The sequence below is a fragment of the Mesoplodon densirostris genome, chromosome 15 (assembly GCF_025265405.1).
Source record: "Mesoplodon densirostris isolate mMesDen1 chromosome 15, mMesDen1 primary haplotype, whole genome shotgun sequence".
NCBI lineage: Eukaryota > Metazoa > Chordata > Mammalia > Artiodactyla > Ziphiidae > Mesoplodon > Mesoplodon densirostris.
In genome coordinates this window covers 32,756,214-32,779,031 of record NC_082675.1, presented here as the reverse complement: position 1 = coordinate 32,779,031, position 22,818 = coordinate 32,756,214, and the positions used below count along the sequence as shown (strand labels likewise).

At 38.9% G+C, this 22,818-nt stretch overlaps 1 protein-coding gene across 1 annotated transcript in view; it reads left to right on the top strand.

Annotated features, from left to right (window-relative positions):
- ARHGAP28 (Rho GTPase activating protein 28) overlaps positions 1-22,818 on the top strand; it is a 145,956-nt gene that overhangs the window by 83,399 nt on the left and 39,739 nt on the right. Inside the window, exons 4-6 of the mRNA XM_060119032.1 lie at positions 5,364-5,456; positions 11,040-11,132; positions 18,560-18,649. Of these exons, the coding sequence (XP_059975015.1) occupies positions 5,364-5,456; positions 11,040-11,132; positions 18,560-18,649 (276 nt within the window). The remainder of the gene's footprint in view (positions 1-5,363; positions 5,457-11,039; positions 11,133-18,559; positions 18,650-22,818) is intronic.

The window sequence follows — 22,818 nt, the reverse complement described above, 5'->3', positions numbered from 1 at the left end:
GGAAAAATTATCAGAAAAGGTCAGTCATCCTCTAGCTTTAAGAGAAAGGTAAAGCAGACAGCAAACTGAAAAATTTGCAAATTTGAAACTTAAGTGATTATTTCTTATTCACCATACAGCAGTCTCCCTGCACACAAAATTTATTCCCTTCTTTTGAAGTTGATCACTTCTTTGGTAATGGAGCAAGTCTTTGTGGATGGGATACACGGAGCCTTTACTTAAACCTCAGCACTGAATGGAAACTCTGTGGACAGGCAAAGGAGTCCCAGAGAAGTGGGCCCAAGTATTATGAGCAAGTCTGTGTAGTTTGTTTTACTTGGGGGTAGGGATGGGAGAGTGGTTAGGGTACCCTTTATGCTCAAAGAAATTAAAATGGTGAAAAGTGAAAGATACAGCATTAATCAAATGGGCCAGAGAATGATTCAAAAAACCATAAGGGAAGCATCACATGTTTTCTGAGAAATGGCTGGTTGAAATTCCAGCGTACCCTTGGCTATTCCACGGCCGCAGTTTTACTTCTGAGGCTGAGTCATGTCCTCCTATTTCTGTGGTTGTTTTACTGGTAGCTCTGCTTTTCAGTTCACTCATTCATCCATTTATTGCATCATTGCAGTGTTGCATTGAAATAATTGCATCATTGATGCAACAGATAATTACTGGATACATTCTCTGTGCAATTCTTATATCAGGTTCTATGCAGATAGGATTCTTGGAACTTTGGGGTAATTCATATATAGGAAAAGGGGAACTTGATATTCTGCTGCAGTCACAGGTAAAATTGCCTGGGGCAAGTTGGTTAATCACTTTGATTTAGGTTTCTCATCTGTTTAATTGTAATATCAATAGTGACATAAATTAAAACTTCAAGGATATTGGGTAGCTGGCATAACTGAAGACAGTCTCTAATTTGAGTTAGTTAAGGTTGTCTGTAAGTCAAATCTTCTCTTAGATACATTAATCACAGTGGGGTGTTGCCAGGGCAGCTCACATATACAAAGTTAAGCTTTGTATTTGTGTTTACAATGTCCTAGAAGAGCGCTGTCCTTTAGAACTTTCTACAGTGATGGAAATGATTTATTTCTGTGCTGTCCAATATGGTAGCCCCCATCACATGTGGCATTAGCACTTGAAACGTAGCTAGTGTAAGTAAGGAACTAAAATTTTAATTGTATTTAATTGTAATTGATTTGAATCTAAAATGTCACATGTGGCTTGTAGCCAGTATAATGAACACAGTTCTAGAATCCTCTGCTGTATATAATGATATACTCAAGGTAAGCCATTTTGAGTTCTACGCTGTTTGAACTTTCAGCTTAGTTGAAACCTGGGTCTTCTTGGAAGGTGAGATTGTCTCAAGCTGTAACTGAGTAAAGGTGATGCCCACAGCTTGAGGCTAGGGCTCCAGCCACATGAGTCCTGGACAAGATGCCTATCAAAGAAAAGGTTTACCCTGCAGGTTTAAATTCCCTGGGTCATTTTCCAGTTATCTCCCAGATCATCTTGAGAGAATCCTAAGAACTTGGCCTACATGCATCCTTTCCCCATTTCTGTTTCCAGCTACTTCAGACTAAGATTTTTCCTCTTCCCTAGCAAACTGCAAAATATGGGTCTATAGCTTCTCCTGAATCCTCCAGTTACTCAAGAAAATGCATAACTAGACTCTCTAGGTTTCCCAAAACGTTGCACTATAGTCACATAGAAGCAGTGCTCCTCCCGTTTCTTTCACTTGGACCCCGAAGGGAATCGTAAGGTGGGCACTTACGCATTAGGGCTTAAGTATAAAATGAAATGAAGAGTCTTACTTTTCCATAACATGTAAGTGCAATAAACTGTTTGGTGTTTAATTCCAGCAAAGGCAGAGAGAGGGCCGCATTCTTGGTGGGTAAGGGGAGTAGCCCCGGGGGCTCTTCCTCCTGTCTGCCTTCCTCTTCTCCCACATACCCCCCAGTCTTGCTGCGGAAGCCCCAGTTCTAGAGAGAATAGGGAATGAGGCAGGGGGAGTGGTCACAGGTAAAAGAATGACCATATATTCCAGGGAGTAGAGGTCTTGTGCTGTCTTGAGAAGTGGGGCATCTGGAAGTCAGGGAAAGCCTGGCATTGTATTATGCTGCTTAAAAATTCACATTGTTCTTTGTCAAAAATGTAAAAAGCCATATAAAGCCAGCCTTTTAAAAATACGGTATATTTACAATGTGTAAGTCCTAATAAACATTTCCACAAGATTGTTTTTTCCTAAAAAATTCAGCATCTGCTTCTGCAGGTAAATAGACTTGGAGGTTCTTAGAAATATACCTAAACTCTTTTAAGTTTCCTATTTGGATTTGACATCATGAATACCAATTCCTCCCTCCTTTTTCTCTTCCCCGCTCTCCCTTCCTTATTCTCTCCTATTCTTTACTTCTGTCTTTGTCATCGTTTACCTACATTAATAGAACAATTACATAAAGTTTTCATTCCATTTTTGTAATGAAGTTTTAACATTACAAGTTGCATAAGGTAATTTTCCATTAGTCTTAGAATTATGAATCTGACCCACTATACTCACCAAATGAAGACATAAATACTTTAAAAAATAGATATGTAGATTATCCTAGTTTTTTTCTTAATTTTTTGCAGATAGAATCCCAGGTTCAAAATCATTTTTCTTCAGAATTTTGAAAATATTTGTCCGTTATCTTCTCTCACGCACCATTGCTGTGGGGAAGCACAATACCTACATCAACTTCATTCCTTTATATACAAATGTGGAAGCTTTGTGAATTTCATTTTTATTGTTGGAACCTTGAAATTTTAGCAGTTTTACTTTTTAAAAAAATTCATCCTGGTCACTACCAAGTGAGCTCTTTCATTCTTCAGCTTGTTCATTCTGAATATTTTCTTCTAACGTTTAAAACAAGTATTTATTCCCTTCATTTTCTCACTGTCTCCTTCTGGATATTAGATGATTGTTGTTAGATGATTGTTGTTAGATGATTGTTTCATTGTTTGGATTGAATCTCAATATCTCTTAAATGTCCTATTTTCCAAGCTTTGTTTGTGTGTATGTTTGCTTTACATTCTTGGCTGTCCCTTCAACTTCATCTTTTGTATCATTAATTTGGCCTTGGTTGTATTAACACTTTTACCTTTCATTAATTTTTAAAACTTTAATAGTCCTCTTATGAACTTACTGAAGCCCCTCCTTTCCCCTAATTTCTCCTTTATTTTGTGATCTGTTCTTGTTTCTCAGCCGCAGTAGCCTCTCAGCACTCTGAAGGTAGTAAATTAAACCTTAAATTCCAAGGTTCTCTTTTTTCCTTGAATTATCTCTTTCCTTCAGGGTCATCTGTTTATTTTTGGCATCATTACATTGCTATTGTTCAATTAACTTTAATCTTTGGATATTGATTTATATTCATTAATGGAGAACTAGATTGACTGATTGATTAGTATAGGTAGTGGTCATATATTTCTTATGCAGTTATGTAGACCCGTTTTCTCCCAAAAACTCTCCCCCAGAACAGGAGTCTGGGCCTGTGTAAGTGGTGAAGTGTGTCAATGTCAACTGTCACACTTCACTTTAAGAAATAAATATGGTATCAATGCCAAAATAACAAGATCCTGCAGAATCATAATTTGTTTCCTTTTCAGGCAAACCCAACTTTCCTTTTTATACTCCTGTCTATATCCTTTTAGAAGGCCCTAATAACGTGCAATTCAACATTCTTTCTATCCGGGACTACCGCACCCATACTAGGACAGCCACTACCACTCCCAAGGCAGGTGGTCACTCTGTCACCAAGGGGACACTTGGGTTTTATCCTGGAATTACATTTAGCTGCTGCCTGCTGTTCTTCTAAACAGCTGTTGCCTTCTGAATTGGGCGATGCCTTCCTGCTGTTTTTATTTTCATTCTGGATATGTGCTTTTTCTGCTTTTTTTCAGCATTTACCTTCCACACGTTTTTCTCTTATACCTTTTTTCAGGCTGAAGTTTTTCTCTACCCTTATCAAACCGCTTTTGCTTGCTGTTTATCTTCCAGGAGCATCCAACAATTTCTGTTCTGCTAATGGAAATGTTTAGTGGTTTCTAGATCTACTCTTTGAGAAAGGTATCTCTTTGACATTTTGAGTGATTTGCAGGGGGAGGAGAATGTGGTATGTGCATTGTGATATCTTGATCCAATTTTCCTATGCTGATTTTTTCAGTAGTATTTGTTCCTTTCAAAAAATGTGTTTTTTTCCTTATTATAAAAGTAATACATCATCTTTAATGGAAATTTAGAAAATATGGACAAACGAGGTAAAAAATTACTTCTGTGGGCCCAAATAAAATTTTATGATTTAATTAAATATCCAATGAATAGAATTTTCAGTGAAATTCTAACCATAAAAGAATAGAATATTTAACCCTTGTTTTGGTAGAGCTCTTATACAGTAAATCACAGGTATTAAATCACCCTTTGGATACATAATACAAGGTCTACAATCCATTTCATCATGAGCAGAAGTTCAGTGCTCAGACAGATTTTTTCTAATATTCAGAAGATGTGAATCAATTATTACCTTCAGTAACACATTTAATTGAGCAAAATAGTCAATCTGATATATTTCCAACTTCATAACTGATAAACAGTTAAAGGTGGGACTAACTCATAATTAACTGTATAAATATAGGCATACAGTCCTTAAAAAAATGTTACATCACACATATACATTTGACTGCATGGCACATAAAACCCAAGAAATCATGAGTTATACAAATACGAATTTGCTTTTTCTCTCTTTCAGAGGAAACTGATCTTTGCTCTAGCATAGACCCAGCTTCCTTCCATCTTTCTATTTTGTCTTTCACATGTGGCCTTCATTCTTTTGCTTGCCAAGGGGGCTGGGCCACTCCTGCCACCATGTCCATGTTCCTGGTGGTTCCTGGAGCTTGTACCAACTGACTCTATCTCTCTGACTTAGGTTTCCCAGAAATCTTACTTGGTAGAATTCCAGTTACCTCTCATTGCCTAGAAATGTTATACAATCATCCTTAGCTGCAAGAGAGCCTGGGAAATTGATATTTTTTCATTGTACACAAAAGTTCCTGAAAAAAAAATCAGGATCCTATTAAGGAAGACAGGTGACTGGGTTTGGGGCAGGCGGTTGACAGGATCTTCCACACGTACCAGTGTCTGTCACTGGGCCTGGTGTGTGGTGAGCTCCCAGGACTGGCTGCTAAGTGGCCAAATGCAGTGATCAGTGCATAGGCAGTCATATCTGTGGGTGTCTCAACAAGTCTGTATGAATGTGCATATCGTATGCGTAACACGTGATTAAATGCAGTTACCCTTGGGAGAACATACCTGAATAAAAATGCACTTTCATTTTTCTCAATAGCCAGATGATTTTTGTTGTATCCCAGCTCCTCTTTTGGATGTGAACCCAGATGAAGAAGGGATGCCAGCAGTTCCCTGCAGAAATGGTCAACTGGTAAGACAGAGCAAGGGGGTCAGGAGAAGTGGTTACTTCAAGGCAGCCTGGAAAGTTTAAAAAAAAAAAAAAGCCTACTTACCTTGGAACAATGAAGAAAAAAAGGGACTCAGACTCAGGAATGAATAATTAAATAGATAAATCCGCAAATACTATGGGGCCTACTTGTACCTACAATAACAAAAACAATCGCAGCTGCAGCTGCAGCCACAGCCAGAAGTCAGTACATGTGGGAGGTCATCAGCTAAACTATTGTTCTCTTTGCTGAGTGCATAGTGGAAAATTTTATGCTACCTTCTATAAATCTTTCCAAATTAATTTAATTGTCACTGTAAGACATATTTTGACATTTAAATTACTTTCTAAATGTAAATATATCGTGGGACGCAGCACTATAGCATCTTGAACGTGTAACAATAAGTGGAAAAAGTGCACAGTCTTGCACAGGAGGTAAACACATTTTATTTAGAGCCCACCTCACCCAGTTTAGTACAAAGTTTCAAAGAGTGATGATCTGAGTTCCAAACTGTCAGTGAAGCTATTTCAGTGAAAGAGATGAATCTCATGCTGTGATCTGTACCTCCTGGCATGAGGCCTGGGTCCTCTTACTGAAGTGGTGACCCTTCACCCTGAGAAGGACATGGGTTCCTGACATCTTCCTCCACCTGGACTCATGGCAGCAGAAAATTTACAGTAAGAGACCTTCCTCTATCATGCTTCTATGTGTTTCCTTCTCTTTAGCTCTTTATTTTCTTTCCTAGCAGAGGAAGAGGGATTCTTTGTTGTTCTAAGAGTAACCCCTGTACCATTCTTGATCTGATGAAGAAGATGATGATGATGATGATGATGACAGTTTACCTTCATCTTGCATATATTTTATGTGGGGCACTCTGTCCACATCTTCCAATTGTCTCGATACAGGCTAGCCCCTGGTACCTTCCAAAATTCTGCTCAAGGGTTTGGATGTGGCCAGTTTGTGTTCTGGCTGCTCTTCTGTTGCCTGAGGGTAGGTCAAGGTCTGGAGGTGGAGGGTGGTCAGCTGGGGCTGTGAGCAATCCTGTTTTCAGATTTTTGTCTCTAATTTTTTTCTAATTTCATTGCATTTCTCATAAGAGTGTGAACTCTGTCTAGTCAGAGGTCTTTACATTTTCTGTTGAGTTGGAAGATTTTTCCCTCGGTTCAGGGAGTCTTCTGTACCATCCTTCCGGCCAGGACACTTGATCCAGGCATTTGTTCCTCTCTGCCCGCCCTCTCCCCTTCACAGCAGCCACTACCTCTTCTCTCAGCTAGAGGAGGGGCAAGTCAGAGTAGACATGGGGTGTTTTCAAAGAACGATTTCTATGAGCTTTTCACCCCACCTGCCTCTGCCTACTGCTTTGATTGCTTCCTCTTCACCCTGGGGTTATAGGGACGGCTCAGCACATGACCCCTGACACTGGAAAGATGAGACAACAGCAAGTTATCACATGTTCTCACAGCCCAGGGAGGGAGGACACCGCACACCATACAGAGCCACATGTGGGGTGCACTTGGGAACAGAGTGGACAACCAGGCTTTGTAGTATCAAGAGGGGGAGTGCCCCCCTGGTTCTCACAGAGGATGGATTGGCTTGTTTGAATAATTCCATGGGTGGACAGGGAACTGAAACCCACTACTCAGGGATAAGCAAGAACTGTGTCTGGCCCCCTGGGTAAGGAGTGTTGTCTTACTAGGGGACCTTATCTGAGGGAGCAAAGTGGGAGGGGAACTTGGGCTTAGACCACTTACGGCCCTCCTGCTTTTACCGGATGTCAAGACAACGTGTAAGAGTGAGTCTTATTTTAGATCTTTTTGCCTCAATGACACTCTACGTCCAGCCATGGACTCTCATGATGAGTCTATGCTTATTTTGTTTCTTTTCTCTTTTATCACTATCCCTTTTATTTCAATTCTTTGATGGTCTTGTCATCTTTTAAAGGTTAAAGGCAAGTGTGGTGATGAACACATGAAGAAATCTCCCACTGAGGTGGATGAGAACGATTAAGTTTTATTCCAGCCACATCCCTGAACTACTCACCAGTTTATAGAATGAGAAAGCAGTACTGCTCTTTATCCCTGGAGGAGGATGAGGGCTAGCCCACCAGAATGACCACAGAGAATAGTAGAAATACTAATTTCCATAATCACATATATTACGAACTGTTACATCTTCTTAGCAGATTGCATCTTTTATCCTTTGAGCAAATCTGGCAAGAAATATCTCTGGATATTAAATTTTAATAACTAAAAAGCTTAAATCCTAAACTGGTTAGTATCAGTATGCTAGGCTGTTGATCATTTTCTTTCAGAAATTTGTAAATACTAATCTCTTTGCTTTTCATATAGTGTTAATGTTGAGAAGTCTGATGCCTCTCTAAATCATTCCTTTATTTGCATCCTGCTCTCATTTTTATATTTCTGGAAGCTTTTAGGTTTATCTTTGTTGTTAGAGACCTGAACTGCCATCAGGATATGAAATCTTTTTTTTTTTTATCATGATCCAGCACTCAGCTTTTTGTTCCTGAAACATGTTTCCTTTCAGTTCTGAACATTCTTTTCCCATTATTTCTTTTACTTCATTATCTCCATTTTCTCTCTTCTTCTTTTCATTTCTTACATTAAACTCACACAGCTCTAAGTTGTCTCTTATATTTCCCATGTCTTTTTTTCCCATTTGTTCTGTATGCTAGCAGATTTTGTCTACATCATTTTGTGGAAACCTAATTCTAATTTTTGTTATGAGTGGTTATAATTGGGTCCCTGTTGATTTTTAAATTCAGCGATCATACTGTTACTTCATAAGAACTCCTTTTTTCACTGATCACCCTTTATTGTTATAGTTAGTCCTGATTTATGATTGCAATAGTCTCTCAGATCTCTCTGAAATTATTAAATCATTATAAGCCTTTTTCTCTTCCCTCAATTATCTCTTTCTCCCAGAATGTATATCACTATACTTTGTTTTCAAAATGTTGATTTTCTCCACAGCTGACTTTTTTATAATGTTGATTTTTCTCCAGTGGCTGATGATCCTTAGAGATGGTCTGGATTGACTAGTTAACGACTTTTAGGATATGTCATTGCTGTATGATTTCTCTGCTATTATATAGATATTTTCCCAAAGGGCTCTTTATTGAATAAGAGGGCTGACTTTGGGTCCTGTGTAAGCAGTAAGATATGTGAATAGACATTATTTTAACAGCACACATGGGTGAGTCCGTGCATGTGTGCATGCGTAGACACACGTACATACACACGTACACACACAAATATACGCATGCACATACCTTCAGTGCCAAAGGGAGAGTGGCAAATGACATCATTCCCAGACAAAACTCATGTTCTCCTTTTATTCTCCCATCCATGTCTTTCACGAAGGTCCAGAGTGACCTGATGTTGAGGTCTGTTTTGGTCCCAACCCTGGGCATCTTCCCAAGGCAGGTAGTTCACTTCATTCAGAGTGCTTTCCTTGGGTCCATACGTGGCTGCTGTCTGCTGTTCAGTGTAAAGGGAACTGTTGGGAGTTCTGTCGGGCCCTTCCATTAAGGAAACACTTACAATAAATTATCCTAGCCATTGCCCTGGGGCCCCTTCTTGTCCTGTGTGTTTTTCATTCTTAGCTTGGTTGGTTGTTTGCTTTTTTGTGGATTTGCCCTTTCTTTGTCTTTTGCTATCCTTAGGCTGAGAATTTCTTTACAATTATGAAATAAATTACTTATTTCTTATTTTCCAGGAATTTCTAACAATTTTTAATCTGTTATTAGAACACTTTGTTGGTTTTCAGTGCCCTTGGAGCTATACTTAAAAAATACACCCTTTCTCTAATTCTGAGTGATTGGGAGTGGTACACTCTCTGACCTCCATCCTGACCTAAGTTTTCTTGTACTGCCTTTTCAGCATTGTTTCCCCTTCCAAAGAGATGTGTGTTCTTCATAGCAATATAATACATACACATTGGGGGAAAGTTAGAAAATATGGAAAAGCCAGATGAAAAATGTTTCTAAGGTCTCATGTAAAAGTTTATTTCATTAATATCCAGTATGCTTAATTCTGCAAAAAGTTGCTTTAATCATGGAGTAGAATATTTGCATCTTATTTTGGGAAATGCCATTATATCACAAATGCTGCTAAAAATCTTAGAGCATATGCACAAGGCCTACAGTGCAGCACATGACAATTAGAATAGTCTCAAATCCATTTGCTGCATAGTGAAAATCAGAGCTTTTCCAATACTCAGTGATGGGAATGAAATATTTGGTTCAGTCATATGTGTTTGTGAGATAATCAGTCTAATGTTTTTCCAGTTTCATAATGGAAAAAAACCCTGAATACTCTGGCTTTTGATTTGTAAATCACTCCAAAATACAGTCATAAAGTCTGATTTTTAATTTTTATTTATTTATTTATGGCTGTGTTGGGTCTTCGTTTCTGTGCGAGGGCTTTCTCTAGTTGCGGCAAGTGGGGGCCACTCTTCATCGCGGTGCGCGGGCCTCTCACTATTGCGGCCTCTCCTGTTGCGGAGCACGGGCTCCAGATGCGCAGGCTCAGTAATTGTGGCTCACGGGCCTGGCCGCTCCACGGCATGCGGGATCTTCCCAGACCAGGGCTCGAACCTGTGTCCCTTGCATTGGCAGGCAGATTCTCAACCACTGCGCCACCAGGGAAGCCCATAAAGTCTGATTTTTAAGTAGCATAGTTTAATCAGTAAGCTTCCTGACTTAGACAATTAGAGGTTTATTTTCCTTACAAAATAAGAAGTTTGTGGCTGGTTTGACTAATATCCCTCTCATGGACCTACCAAATTTTTATCTTTCCATTCTGTTCCACTCAGCATACAGGCTAGTATTTAATGCTTACAGGATGTCTGGGCATCACAGGTACCATGCCCATGTTCTGGGAGAAGCATCAGCCAGCTGATTCCATGCACTTCAACAAGAAAACATGAGCCTTCCTGGATGCTCTACCAAGTAGGGTTTCACTCGAATCTCTTTGGACGGAACCATCACATGATCACACTTAGTCCTTTTAGATAGGCACACAGCATCTTGGAGCAAGATCATGATATTCATATGTTAAAGAAGAAAAGAAAAGTGGGTTTTGGCAAGCAGGTAGCAGTGTCTGCTTTTTTTTTTTTTTTTTTTTGCGGTATGCGGGCCTCTCACTGTTGTGGCCTCCCCCGCCGCGGAGCACAGGCTCCGGACGCACAGGCTCCGGACGCGCAGGCTCAGCGGCCATGGCTCACGGGCCCAGCCGCTCCGCGGCATATGGGATCCTCCCAGACCGGGGCACGAACCCGTATCCCCTGCATCGGCAGGCGGACTCTCAACCACTTGCGCCACCAGGGAGGCCCCAGTGTCTGCTTTTGAGACTCATTTCTATTGCAGTGCATGACATCTATGAGGCTCAGTATCCTTTTGGAGGAATGGGTGAATGCTACCATTTGCACTATAGTCATTAACTCTGTGTATGGCTGTGCATTTATACAGATTCTAGTGTATAATTGAATAAACAATCACATAGCGAAAGATATGCCTGGATAAAAATGACTTTCATTTCTTTCATCAGCCAGGCGATACCTGTGACAACCATCCTAGTCAGTTGGACGGCACCCAGGAGGAAAAAGAGCTGCCGGGAGTTATCAAAACAGGTGGTTCCTTGGTAAGTGATAGGAGAACTGGGGGTAAGGATGAAAAGAGAAGCCGTTCTTTCAAGACAATCATGCAAAACTTCAAAACAACGCAACATAATTCAGGTGGCTGGACAACTACAGCTGTCAGCATGCCTATCTACCTTTATTTGATTTGTAGGAAGCCATTCATCAGTCAATGAACCCGAGTTTAATAGTTAAAGCCACAAACAACTACATGCTCTATTAAAACAGATACAAAACCAGAAAACCAACGATGGTAGGCATTTCTTTATGACAGATTTAGTTCCTTTCTATTTTTCTTTTATTTTGAAAAATTCTCATAAGAGTGTTGGTTCCATTGAGTCACAGCTCCACCAGCTATGGACGTCAGGTCTCAGGACAGCAGTAGGTGTCCTCAGGTTGTCCACTGTATCCCTGGTGCAGGGCGAACACCAGGCATCTTAGTTCTGACCACACTCTTCACCCTAGGTGTCTAGTGCCCCTCCCCTTCCCCATCCCCCTGCCTTTCCCCAGAGCCACTTCCACTCCCCACTTACCCAGAGGAGGGCAAAGTCAGGCAAACATTGGGAGAAAGATCCAGCTTCTGTCAGTTTACAAACGGGAAAGATTGCTTTATTTATGGTTTAGCCAGAGCCTGTTCTCACGTCTGTTTTTACTTGCACTTCTATCCTAAGCTATCTTTTCTCTCCCTTGGTGGAGCTTACGTACTCTACCTTTCCTTTAATTTTTCCATCCTCATATTCCCTCCCCTAACTTCCTCCCAGGTAGAAAAAAGCAAAATGGTGACTCCAATAGGTTCCCTCCTCCCTACTGAGATGGTGTTGGGGAGAGACTGAGTTTCAAAGGCTCTGCTCATACTGACCCTAGATGTGGTTACTCACAGCTTCAGTTGTTTTCCCTCATGATTTGGAGGAGATAGTAGTTGTCTATTTCAAAAGTGTCTCCATTTGATTAGGAGGGAAGCAGATTTTGGAAAAGAATTTACATTATTCCTGGAATATTTCTCTCTGACCACCACTCGTGTGAACATTGCTGGGATTCTTTTTTCTTTTTTTCATTATGTTTTGTTGACTCTACTAGGTTTTAGGAGAGAAATCTTGGTCATTGACTTAACTCTCCCATTTTATTCCAGAATATAATCCCTATTGTTTACAGAAATAATACATAGCTCTTTTTAAAAAAATTTATTTATTTTATTTATTTATTTTTGTCTGTGTTGGGTCTTTGTTACCGCATGCAGGCTTTCTCTAGTTGTGGCGAGCGGGGGCTACTATTCATTGCGGTGCGCGGGTTTCTCATTGCAGTGGCTTCTCTTGTTGCGGAGCACAGGCTCTAGGCACGCAGGCTTCAGTAGTTGTGGCTCATGGGCTCAGTAGTTGTGGCTCGCAGGCTCAGTAGTTGTGGCTCGTGGGCTCTAGAGTGCAGGCTTAGTAGTTGTGGCGCACGGGCTTAGTTGCTCCCTGGCATGTGGGGTCTTCCCAGACCACGGCTTGAACCCATGTCCCCTGCATTGGCAGGCAGATACCTAACCACTGTGCTACCAGGGAAGCCCCAACTCTTTCTTTTTATATTAAAATTATCCACAATTTGTTCTCTGCTGGTATTTCTAAGCTTTAGTTCCCTCGCCTTTTTTAAAAAAATAATATTGATTGATTGATTGATTGATTGATTGATTTGGCTGTGCCGGGTCTTACTTGTGGCATGTGGGATCTTCATTGCGGCATGCAGGATATTTTAGTTGCAGCATGTGAACTCTTAGTTGCGGCATGCATGTGGGATCTAGTTCCCTGAACAGGGATTGAACCCGGGCCCCCTGCATTGGGAGTGCAGTCTTAGCCACTGGGCCACCAGGGAAGTCCTAGTTCCTTCGACTTAATCACACAAATCCTCTACTTTTGAAAACAAATCAACTTTCTGTTTCAAGAACATAGTTGGAGCTTTCCAGTGATAAAATTTTGTTTGGTCTTTTCTCATATTTTAAAATGGGCAAAAGATTTGAATAGACATCTCTCCAAGAAAGAGATTTGGATGGTGAATCATCTCATGAAAAGTGCTCAGTATCATTAGTGATTATGGAAATGCACATAAAGCCAAGATGAGATATCTCTACGTACCCTGTAGAATGGCTGAAATTAAAAAAGCTGACCGTATCGACTGGTGCTAAGGATGCAGAGCAACTGGAACTCTCATACATTGCTGGTAGGAATGTAAAATTGTCCATCCACTTTGGAAAATAATTTGGTAGTTTCTTAAAATATTAAGCACATACCTTCCATATAGACCCAGCCATTTTACTCATAGATAATATATATTCATATGAAGACTTATCCACAAATGTTTATAGCTTAATAGCCCCAAACTGGAAAGAACCCAGTTTTACCTGCAGCTAAATATGTGAACAGATTGTGATATATAAATACAATAGAATATTTCTCAGCAATAAAAAGCAATGAACATTTGATATACACAGCATGGATGGATCTTAAAATAATTATGCCATGTGAAAGAAGCCAGACAAAAAAGATTCAATTTATATGAAATTATAGAAAATGTAAACCTATAGTGAGGGAAAGAAGATCAGTGATTGCCTAGGGGTTGGTGAGGAGGAGAGGGAAGGAGGGATGACAAAGGGGCATGAGGACATTTGGGGAGTGCTGGTTTTGTACATTGTCTTGACTGTGGTGATGGTTTCATAGGTCTATATATTTGTCAGAACTCATCAAATTGTATACTTTATAATCTATCTCAAGAAACCTTTACAAAAGAGTCCATATAATATTTTATGATTTCTTTAATATCCAACACATTTATTTTGTAATAAGCTACTTACAATAAAGGAATTGTCTGTTATAATATAGATGATTGTCTATTGTCTATATATTATACATGGTTGAATCTTGACTCTAAATCACAAATGCCACTAAATCTGGGCATTTACAAAAGATTTACAGAAGATTTACAACCTGTACAGAAGGCTTACAACCCAGTCTAAAGTCCTTACAAACTACTCTACAAATCACTTGTATAGACAAAAGAAACATTTTCCTTTCGTGTAGTCAACATAAATGAATTAGTCATTAGAGGTGTTAGTTAATTCAAAGGCAAAGTAGTCCATCTAGTTTATTTCCATCTAGTTTATTTCCAATGTCTTAAGTGAAACTCAAATAGCTACATTTGCTATTGATTTATAATTCACTGCAAAATACAATCATACCTTCTGTTAAAACTGATCAATTGCATCTGTGTTTGCTTTGTAGTAAAGAAAATCTAAGGAACCTGGGTTTAAACAAGTAGGAGTTTGTTTTAATCACAAAGTGAGTAACTAATGGTGGATAAACCAAGGCTAGTACAACTGCAGTGCAATGCAGTGCCAACCTTAGCACGAAACTTCTAACTTTTTCCTTTCACGCTGCCACCATAACATGTGGATTTAATCCTTAAACTTACAAGATGGTTAGCAAACTCTGGATCCCATTAGGAACATGTGCCAACTGACTGTTTGTTGTTAACAGAAAACCTTAGCTCTCCTGGAGAAAACCCGCACAGTGGCATTTCTCATATTGCTCATTGACCTACTTTTGCACTCTTACATGACAATCTGGGTTTCTTTTCTCTTCTTTGGTTGCCTGAATCTTATTCCTTTATAAATAAGCTTCTTGTGTTTGCCCTCTCTATCTACAACTTTTTTGAATTTTGAATTTATTGCTGGAATTCTGAACTTTCACAAGAATCAGCCCCTTATTTCATTCATCTTGGTGACTGCTCAGTGAGTTCTTTCTGAGAACTGATTTCTTTCTTCAGTTTATGGACATTGTCTTCTATTATGTCTTAAGTTATTTTTTTCTCCTCATTTTCTATGTTCCCCCCTTCTAGAACACATATTAGATGGTTCCTGCTTTGCTTGAATTGAATTTCAGTATCTCCTAAATTTTCTCTCCTGTTAGTCTGTTTGCTCTGATTTCTTCATCTTTATCTTCCAGATTAGTAATTTTTTTCTTGGTCATGATTCTGTTTTGTTTTGTTTTGTTTTAAGCTTGTCTTTCTCCTTGTACATTTCAGCAAACATATTCTTATTTCCCAAGAACAACTTTTTTCTCTCTGATTTACCCAATATGGTAGCTGTAGGTTCTTGATTCATAGAGCAATAGCCCCTTGAAGATAAGAATTATATTATTTGTAAGGAAGGAGATTATTTCTGTGTCTTTTTTATTGATATATATATATATATTTTAAAGTGCATGCATTTTAGGTATATAATTCAGTTTGAAGAAGTGTTTTCACTCATATAACTACAGGCAGTCAAAATAGAAAACATTTCCATCACCAAAGAAACTTCTCTCAGGCCTTTTCCAGTCAGTTGTCCTCCCTCTCCTGCAGAGGCAAACCCTATTGAGATTAATATGAACTCTTGTGTCTGGCTTCTTTCACTCAGAATAATTTTTAGATTTATCCATTTGTTGCATGTATTAGAAATTTAGTACTTTTATTACTAACAATAATCCATTGTGTAAATATATTACTATTGGTGTATCTATTCACCTGATGATGGACATGTGGACTGTTTCCAGTTTTGAGCTATTATGAATAATGCCGCCAATACATTCATTTAGTATAAAGGATGTATATTCTGATTTCTCATTGGTAAAGATGCAACATAATTCAGATTGTTGGCAAACAAGCCATCCTCAGCCCCATCACCCATAACTCTTAAACTCAGCTAGGAATAATTCAATAAATCAAAAATAACTAAATTATATCTTTTAAAGAAAGCATCTACAGGCAGAAACAACAACAACAGAAACTAATTTTTTAAACGTGTATTCTAAGTGGAGGATGTTGTCAACTAAAGCTTGGTCCTTGTGGGTGAGCTCATATGGAAAAATAACAGATTACCATGTAAATTTTTTTTCATTATTTTCAGTATCAACTAAGAAACAAAAATTTAGTTTTTCCCAGTTATTTTCCAAACGTAAACATCTTGTGTGGAGAACATGCTAGCTTTTGGAATGCGTAGCAGTAAGTGATACAAGCAGTGGAGTCCTGCCCACATGCAAGCACCATCTGATTAGGGAAGCGCACATCTCCTGTCAGGTGACAGCAAGAGTCCCCAAGTTTACAGTACAGGGAGAGCTTCTCACCAAGACTATGGATCCTGGATGTTTTTTCCTGTCCAGCTCTGCAGTCCCTCCACCATACCCCTGTCTATCAGAATCCTGTCACAGCAAGAGGGTGGGATGACCCACCAAAGCCTCCATCAGGGCTAAAAGTGTTCAACAAGGCAGAAGACACCAGCACATTTTCAGGTGGAACTACCACCCCTGGGCCCCTAAAGTTGTCTGCAATCATAATGCAAGTCTTTATTAATTTTGATTGATTACTGTAGGGAGTTGCTGTATGTTTCCTCTGCAATTGAGTAGGTTGATTTTACTAAAAGGCCAAAATTGTTGATTGTGTGTTTTTTTGCGAGTGACTGGGGTGTACTTAACTTTAAGATGCATAGAAGGGGCAGGTGGGTTAGTGCAGTAAACACTCCCCAAATGCAAAACTGATGAAGGGAATGAAGAATTCTTCATCCAGGCAAAGCTGATTTCATTTTCAGTCGCCCCTCCATTTCTTTTGTTGTGGTCTCCCAAGTTCCTTCTCTTTTAGACCCCCTCCTCCTTCAGTATCCATGGGGGATTGGTTCCAGGACCCCCCAGGATACCAAAATCCATGTGTGCTCAAGTCCCTTATATAAAATGGTGTGGTATGTGCATATAACCTACACACACCCTCCTGAATACTTTAAATCATCTCTAGATTACTTATAATACCTAACACAATGTAAATGCTATATAAATAGTCACTGGCATATGCAAAATTCAAGTTTTGTTTTTTTGGAAATTTCTAGAATTTTTTTTCAAATATTATCCATCTGGGTTGGATGAATCTGCAAATGTAGAACCTGTGGAGACAGAGGGTCAACTGTACTCAAACTAGGAGCCCACCCACCCCAAAGCAGTTAGTTCATTTTATTTAGACAGAATTGGGGGGGGTGCGGTTCTAGGGTTATATTTAGGGGCTGTCTGCATATTTAAAGAGGGATGGTCTACTTGACCTCTATCGATATTTTGTAAACAGCTCTTAACTATATGCCTGTGGCCCTTTCCTACTCTTTGTACATTCTGTTATTTTTCTCTTCCCTCTCTAAAAAATTTTCTTTTATGCTGTTTTCAGGTAGAGGTTTTTATTTTACCAGATCAATTCTATTAGCTTTTCTTCTAGAAATTTCTATCAGCTATGGAATTCTTTGCTGGTTTCCATTGCTGTTAACAATCTGTTTCTTTAAAATATATATATATATATATATATATATATGTTTTCTGCCATTTTTAGTGATTTGGGGTGAGGGGAGTTAGGTGACTGTCAGCTTGCCATCTTGACTTAAATTTCTTGTGCTAGATCTTGTGTTCTATTTGTTCCTTTAAAGAAAAAAGAGTCCTATGTTTATTTTATAAAGTAACACATACCATCTATAGAAAATTTAGAAAATGTGGTCAAGAAAGATGAGTGACAGTTTTTTTAAAAAAAATATCATATGTTTTTATAAGTATCAAATATATTTGATTTTGCCATAAGGTTCCTTCAGCAAAGAAAAGAATATTCATTTATTAAATTTCAGTAATGCCCTTGTACACTAAAGCAAAAATCTACTTCAAGCTTTATAAATGAAAAAATAATTTGGTGCTATTGCTATTGAATTCTAATCACTGTGAAAGATAGTCCTAGGGTCTGTTTAAAAAAAATAAGATTAGACAAGTTAAGTTTGTGTTTGGCTGCATGTAATAGAAAAGTCGGAGTTGCTTTGCTTCACATGGAGATGCTTAAGAGGGGGTGGTCCAAGTGTGACAGGGCAGCCACGTGATACCCCTTAGCACAGACCCAGCCATCTCTGCCATCCATCATCCGCATTGGAGCAAGATGCCTGGAAACTCCAGGCTGTCACCTGGAGTGCTGTCATGAGCATGTAGCAGCTGACCCTACTCTTTTTGGTCAGGAAAGCCTTAACTTTTCTGGAGACACTCTTCTTAATATTACACTTACACCTCATTGACCACACTTGTCACATGATCACTTTTAGCTGCAAAGAAGCCTGGAAATCAAGTTCTCTGGTTTAACACCTCACTCCCTGGAACAAAACCAAGATATTGTTAAGGTAAATGGAATTTGTGGCAGACGAGCAGTGTCTGCCACAGGGCCAGGGTCTGTCAGAGGGCCAGGCATTTAGGTGGTTCGCAGTGATGAACCCTGAAGGGCTGGTGCAGTTGCCCATGCCCTGGCAGTCATAACTCTGTGTATTGCCACACATATCTAAATACGTACGCGTAGTGGAATACACAAACATGTTAGAAAGTATTTGCGTGAATAAGAATGGTGCTTTCATTTCTCCATTTAGCCAGATGATGCGTCTTTCAACATTACTACCCTGTCAGATGGGTCCCGAGATGAAGAAGGGAGTTTTGCAGTTCCCAGGAGTGGCTCCATGGTAAGTCATCGCATGCCCAGATGATTGCATGTCAGGGCAAAGTTGCAAATTCAAGGCAAGAAGAAGCAATTTCTTTCAAACAGATGAGAAAAATTTGAACTAACACTGTGAGGAAACCATAGCTGCCAATAGACCCATCAGCCTTACAACAATTAGGAAGAAAGAGACTTAAAACTGAGGAATGAATAGATCAGTTTGAAAGAGGACTCCATAAATTAATACTGATGCAGTGTTCTTTAGGAGCCTCAGACATGGAGCGATTTGTTAACTTTTGTCCCCTTGTCTGAGTTCATATGATCTGTCCTAACTCTGCCATCTTAACTCAGAAGTCCTTTTACCTTCAGGATAAATTAAAATTTCCTCCTCCTGATATTGAAGGCTCTCCACTGTTGCCTGTGTATCCAGCGTTGGATCTCAGGACTCATCCAAACAAACCCTCCACTTACGACAGATTCACTCACGCAGCCTTGAGTAGTAGAACTTCTACTTTTCTTTGTCTCAAACTCTCGTCATTCCTCCCCCCGCCCCACCTCTACTGGGAACCCCCAATTGGTGTTTCTGTGCAGGAGCCCTGGCAGGGTGTGGCATAATGGGCCAGAAGAAGTGAGAGACCCTGTTAGATAAAGTAGTGGTTCTCTACTGGCAAGTTGATGGAAGGCAAAAGAGCACGACAAGACGGGCAGGTGGAGGGGGCACATTCAGTGTCCTCCTGGGCAGTAGTTTCTCGTCTGTTGTCGAGTTTGATATACCGGGTAGTTGATAATGCACGATGCACTCCCAGCACACCCCCATTGTTCAGGGAGATAATGCTGTTAGCCCCATGTGAATGAGTTTTTCTGTTGTGTTTTTAGATTTTTGGTTATGAGGTTGTTTTGTTTTGTTTCATAGTGATCATTTAAGAAGCATAAAATAATGTGAGTGATTTTTGTTAGTAGCACTCACTACAGGTTATATCACTGATAGGCTAAGGGTTACCCACAGTTTCTGACCTACTGACTTTAAATTCAGCTGTTACTTTCACATTTAAGACCACGCATTGGAATGCAAATAAGTGAGAATATCTCTATTTTAGAGATAATCTCCAGTTCACCCCACTTAGTGATGAAAACAAAGTAAGTCATGCAAATAAGTGAGAATATCTCTATTTTAGAGATAATCTCCAGTTCACCCCACTTAGTGATGAAAACAAAGTAAGTCATTTGCATACTGGTAACTCCTAGAAATGAGGAGTTTCCTACAGTAGACCTTACATGGTTGTGCTGTCCCCCCGTGACCAGGGATTCCTGTTCTAAGTAAGGCCTTGCCCAGGATCCTTCATTTTCAGTCTCAGCTGGAGGTACCCATGTGCCCAAGACTCAGCCCTAAGTCTTAGCCTCACCTCTACCTGTCTTCTCTGACACCTATTGATTTTATCTTGTACATAGTTCTAGAATATGTCTACTCCCCTCTTTTCCTACAGCTACTTCCTTAATACAGAAACTCATCATCTTTCTGTGTTACTGAAGCAGCCGCCTAAGTGATCTCCTGGACTTTAGCTTATACCCTCCATCTCATCCTTGCCGTGGCTGCAAGTCATCGGTCTAAAATGCAAGTCTTGCTCCATGCCTGCAGCAGTTCTCCCCACTTTCTAGTTAGTGTTAGTGTTAGGTAGTTAGAAAACTCCTGTCTCTGACCCCTTGTCTGTCCCCTAGCTGAATTCATCTGTTCTATAAGCCAACAAGAAAGTACTGTGTGTAGTTCTGTGCACACACCAAGCAGAATTTGAAGCATGGTGTTTGCACCGTTGAGTTGCTAAAGAAGAGGAGGTTGGGTAGGCCTGTTTTCTAGGCTTTTCCATGGCAGCTCTGTGACCACAATGCTTGTGACGTTTTTCTATTTCTTCATTCTTTGCTGATACATTGATTTATTCATTCACCAAACCTTTATTGAACACGTGTTGTCTACAGATAGGATCCTTGAAAGTTTGACAGTGTAAGAGAAAGAAAATGATCTTGCATGGCAGTTATAGACAGAGCTTCCTGGGATAAGTTAGTCACTCAGATTTCGTTTTTGTTTTCATTTTGTTTTTCTGAAAACTGATTGAATGTCAATAATGACATAAGTAAAAGTTTCAGCAGTAATGACACTCAAAAATTTTTCATTGGTACCTGTCTCTAGTGTGACTTACTTTGGATTGTTTGTTACTCATAATATCTTTACTTTGAAATGTTAAACAAATTGGTTAGTTGCTAAAGTAGCCCACAGGTGCCAACTTAACTCTTTCTGCACCTGTACTGAAAATCATTCTAGAACTTCTTACCATGACGTAAACACATTTTTGACTTCCCTGCTTCTTGATTATAAGGAGCCATGGGCACCCCAGTTTGGTTCCCCAGTTTCTCCTACATGGTGGGATTTCCAGTGATCCAGTGCAGTGGAGGCAAGGGCTTCAGGGGTCCTGGCCATGATGCCTATAAAGGTAAATCTCGCCAGCCTGTCAGGGAAAACCTCACTGACTATTTACTGTTATCTCCAAGACTCCAGAGGCTCTTGACAACTATCACTATTGGCATTTATGTTGTGGAATGGGATAAAGTAGGTAACCTAACTTTATCTTTTCCAAGGGGATAGCCTTGGCTTGACCAACATCTTGCTTTTTCATTCTTTCATCTTTTTTACTTGTTTGATTTGCACCTTTATGATAAGTGAATTCTCTACGTATACAGGGTCTATCCTAATTACTATGACTCTATGTTTTATTTATTTAAATTTGTTACAAGTTTGCCATCATTGTTTAGAATCAAAATTTTCTTTCCTCTTCTCAGAAATTTTTTTCTTTCAGATGAACTTAAATTGAGGCTATCACTACCCATTAAATAAAAATCTTGTTAGTACTCCACTAAGAATTTCATTGAATTTAAAGATTGTCAGAGAGAATTCACATCTTAAAATTTTGCATCTTCCCACTGAGAAAAAATTGTGTCTTTCCATTAATTTGTATCTTCTATCCTTCAATAAAATTTCATAATTTCCTCTCATATTTTTTCCTACACATTTTTTCATTTGTTAGTTACTAGGAACTTAATAGCTTTCATTGGTATTTTAAATGGTAGGGGTTTTTCATGGTATCTTCTTGTCTGTTTTTGTGGATATACAAGGAAAGTATTTTTGTTACTCAAAAAAGTCTCTTTTATAGTTTCCTTTCTGAAAATTCTTTTTTATTTCTTAGAATTTTTCATTTGATTTTATAATTTGTGCAGACATCATCTGAAATACTGAAAGTTTTATTTGCCCAATCTTTAAAATACAGTTAGCCCTCTTTATTTTTAGGTTCTGCATTCTAGGATTCAACCAACTGCAGGTTGAAAATATTCAGAAAAAAAAAAAATCCCAGAAAGTTCCAAAAAGCAAAACTTGAATTTGCTGTGCACCAGCAACTATTTACATAGCATTTACATTGTATTAGGTGTTATAAGTAATCTAGAAATGATTTAAAGTATACGGAAGGATATGCATAGGTTATGTGCAAACGCCACAATGTTTTGTATAAGGGACTTGAGCATTTGAGGATTTTGGTATCCTTGGGGGTCCTGGAACCAATCCCCCATGAATACCAAGGGACAATTGTAGTTATTCATCTTATTTACTTTTCTTACCTTATTGAACCAACCTCAAGCACTTATAACATTGAATAATAATTATGGAGATCTTTTGATACATTTTTGATTTTCTCATGAATTCTTCTAAGTTTCACTATTAAGAAGAATATTCGTTCTGGGTTTCTGAGCCTTGTAGTTACTTTTATCAGGAGTAGAGATTGAGTTATATCAAATGATTGTATCATCTATTAAAATGAATGTATTGTTGTTCTTCTTTAAAAGGCAATTACTTTAGGAAATTACATTGATAGGTTTTTCTAATGTTGAACTATAATTTCATTGCTTAGTTAAACCCTACTTGTGTTATATTATTCTTTTTTTATGCTACTGAATATGATTTGCTACCATTTTAGCATTTTTAACCACTCTTCTAGTAAGTGGGGTTAGCCTATAATATATAATTTCCTTTTGTTATTACCAGAGTTATGCTAATCTTGGTACAAACATGTTGAGAACTTTGAATATTTTTCAGTATTTTGGAGCTATTTATTAAACTTTGGTGTAAACATATAATCTGTAAAAACTATTATA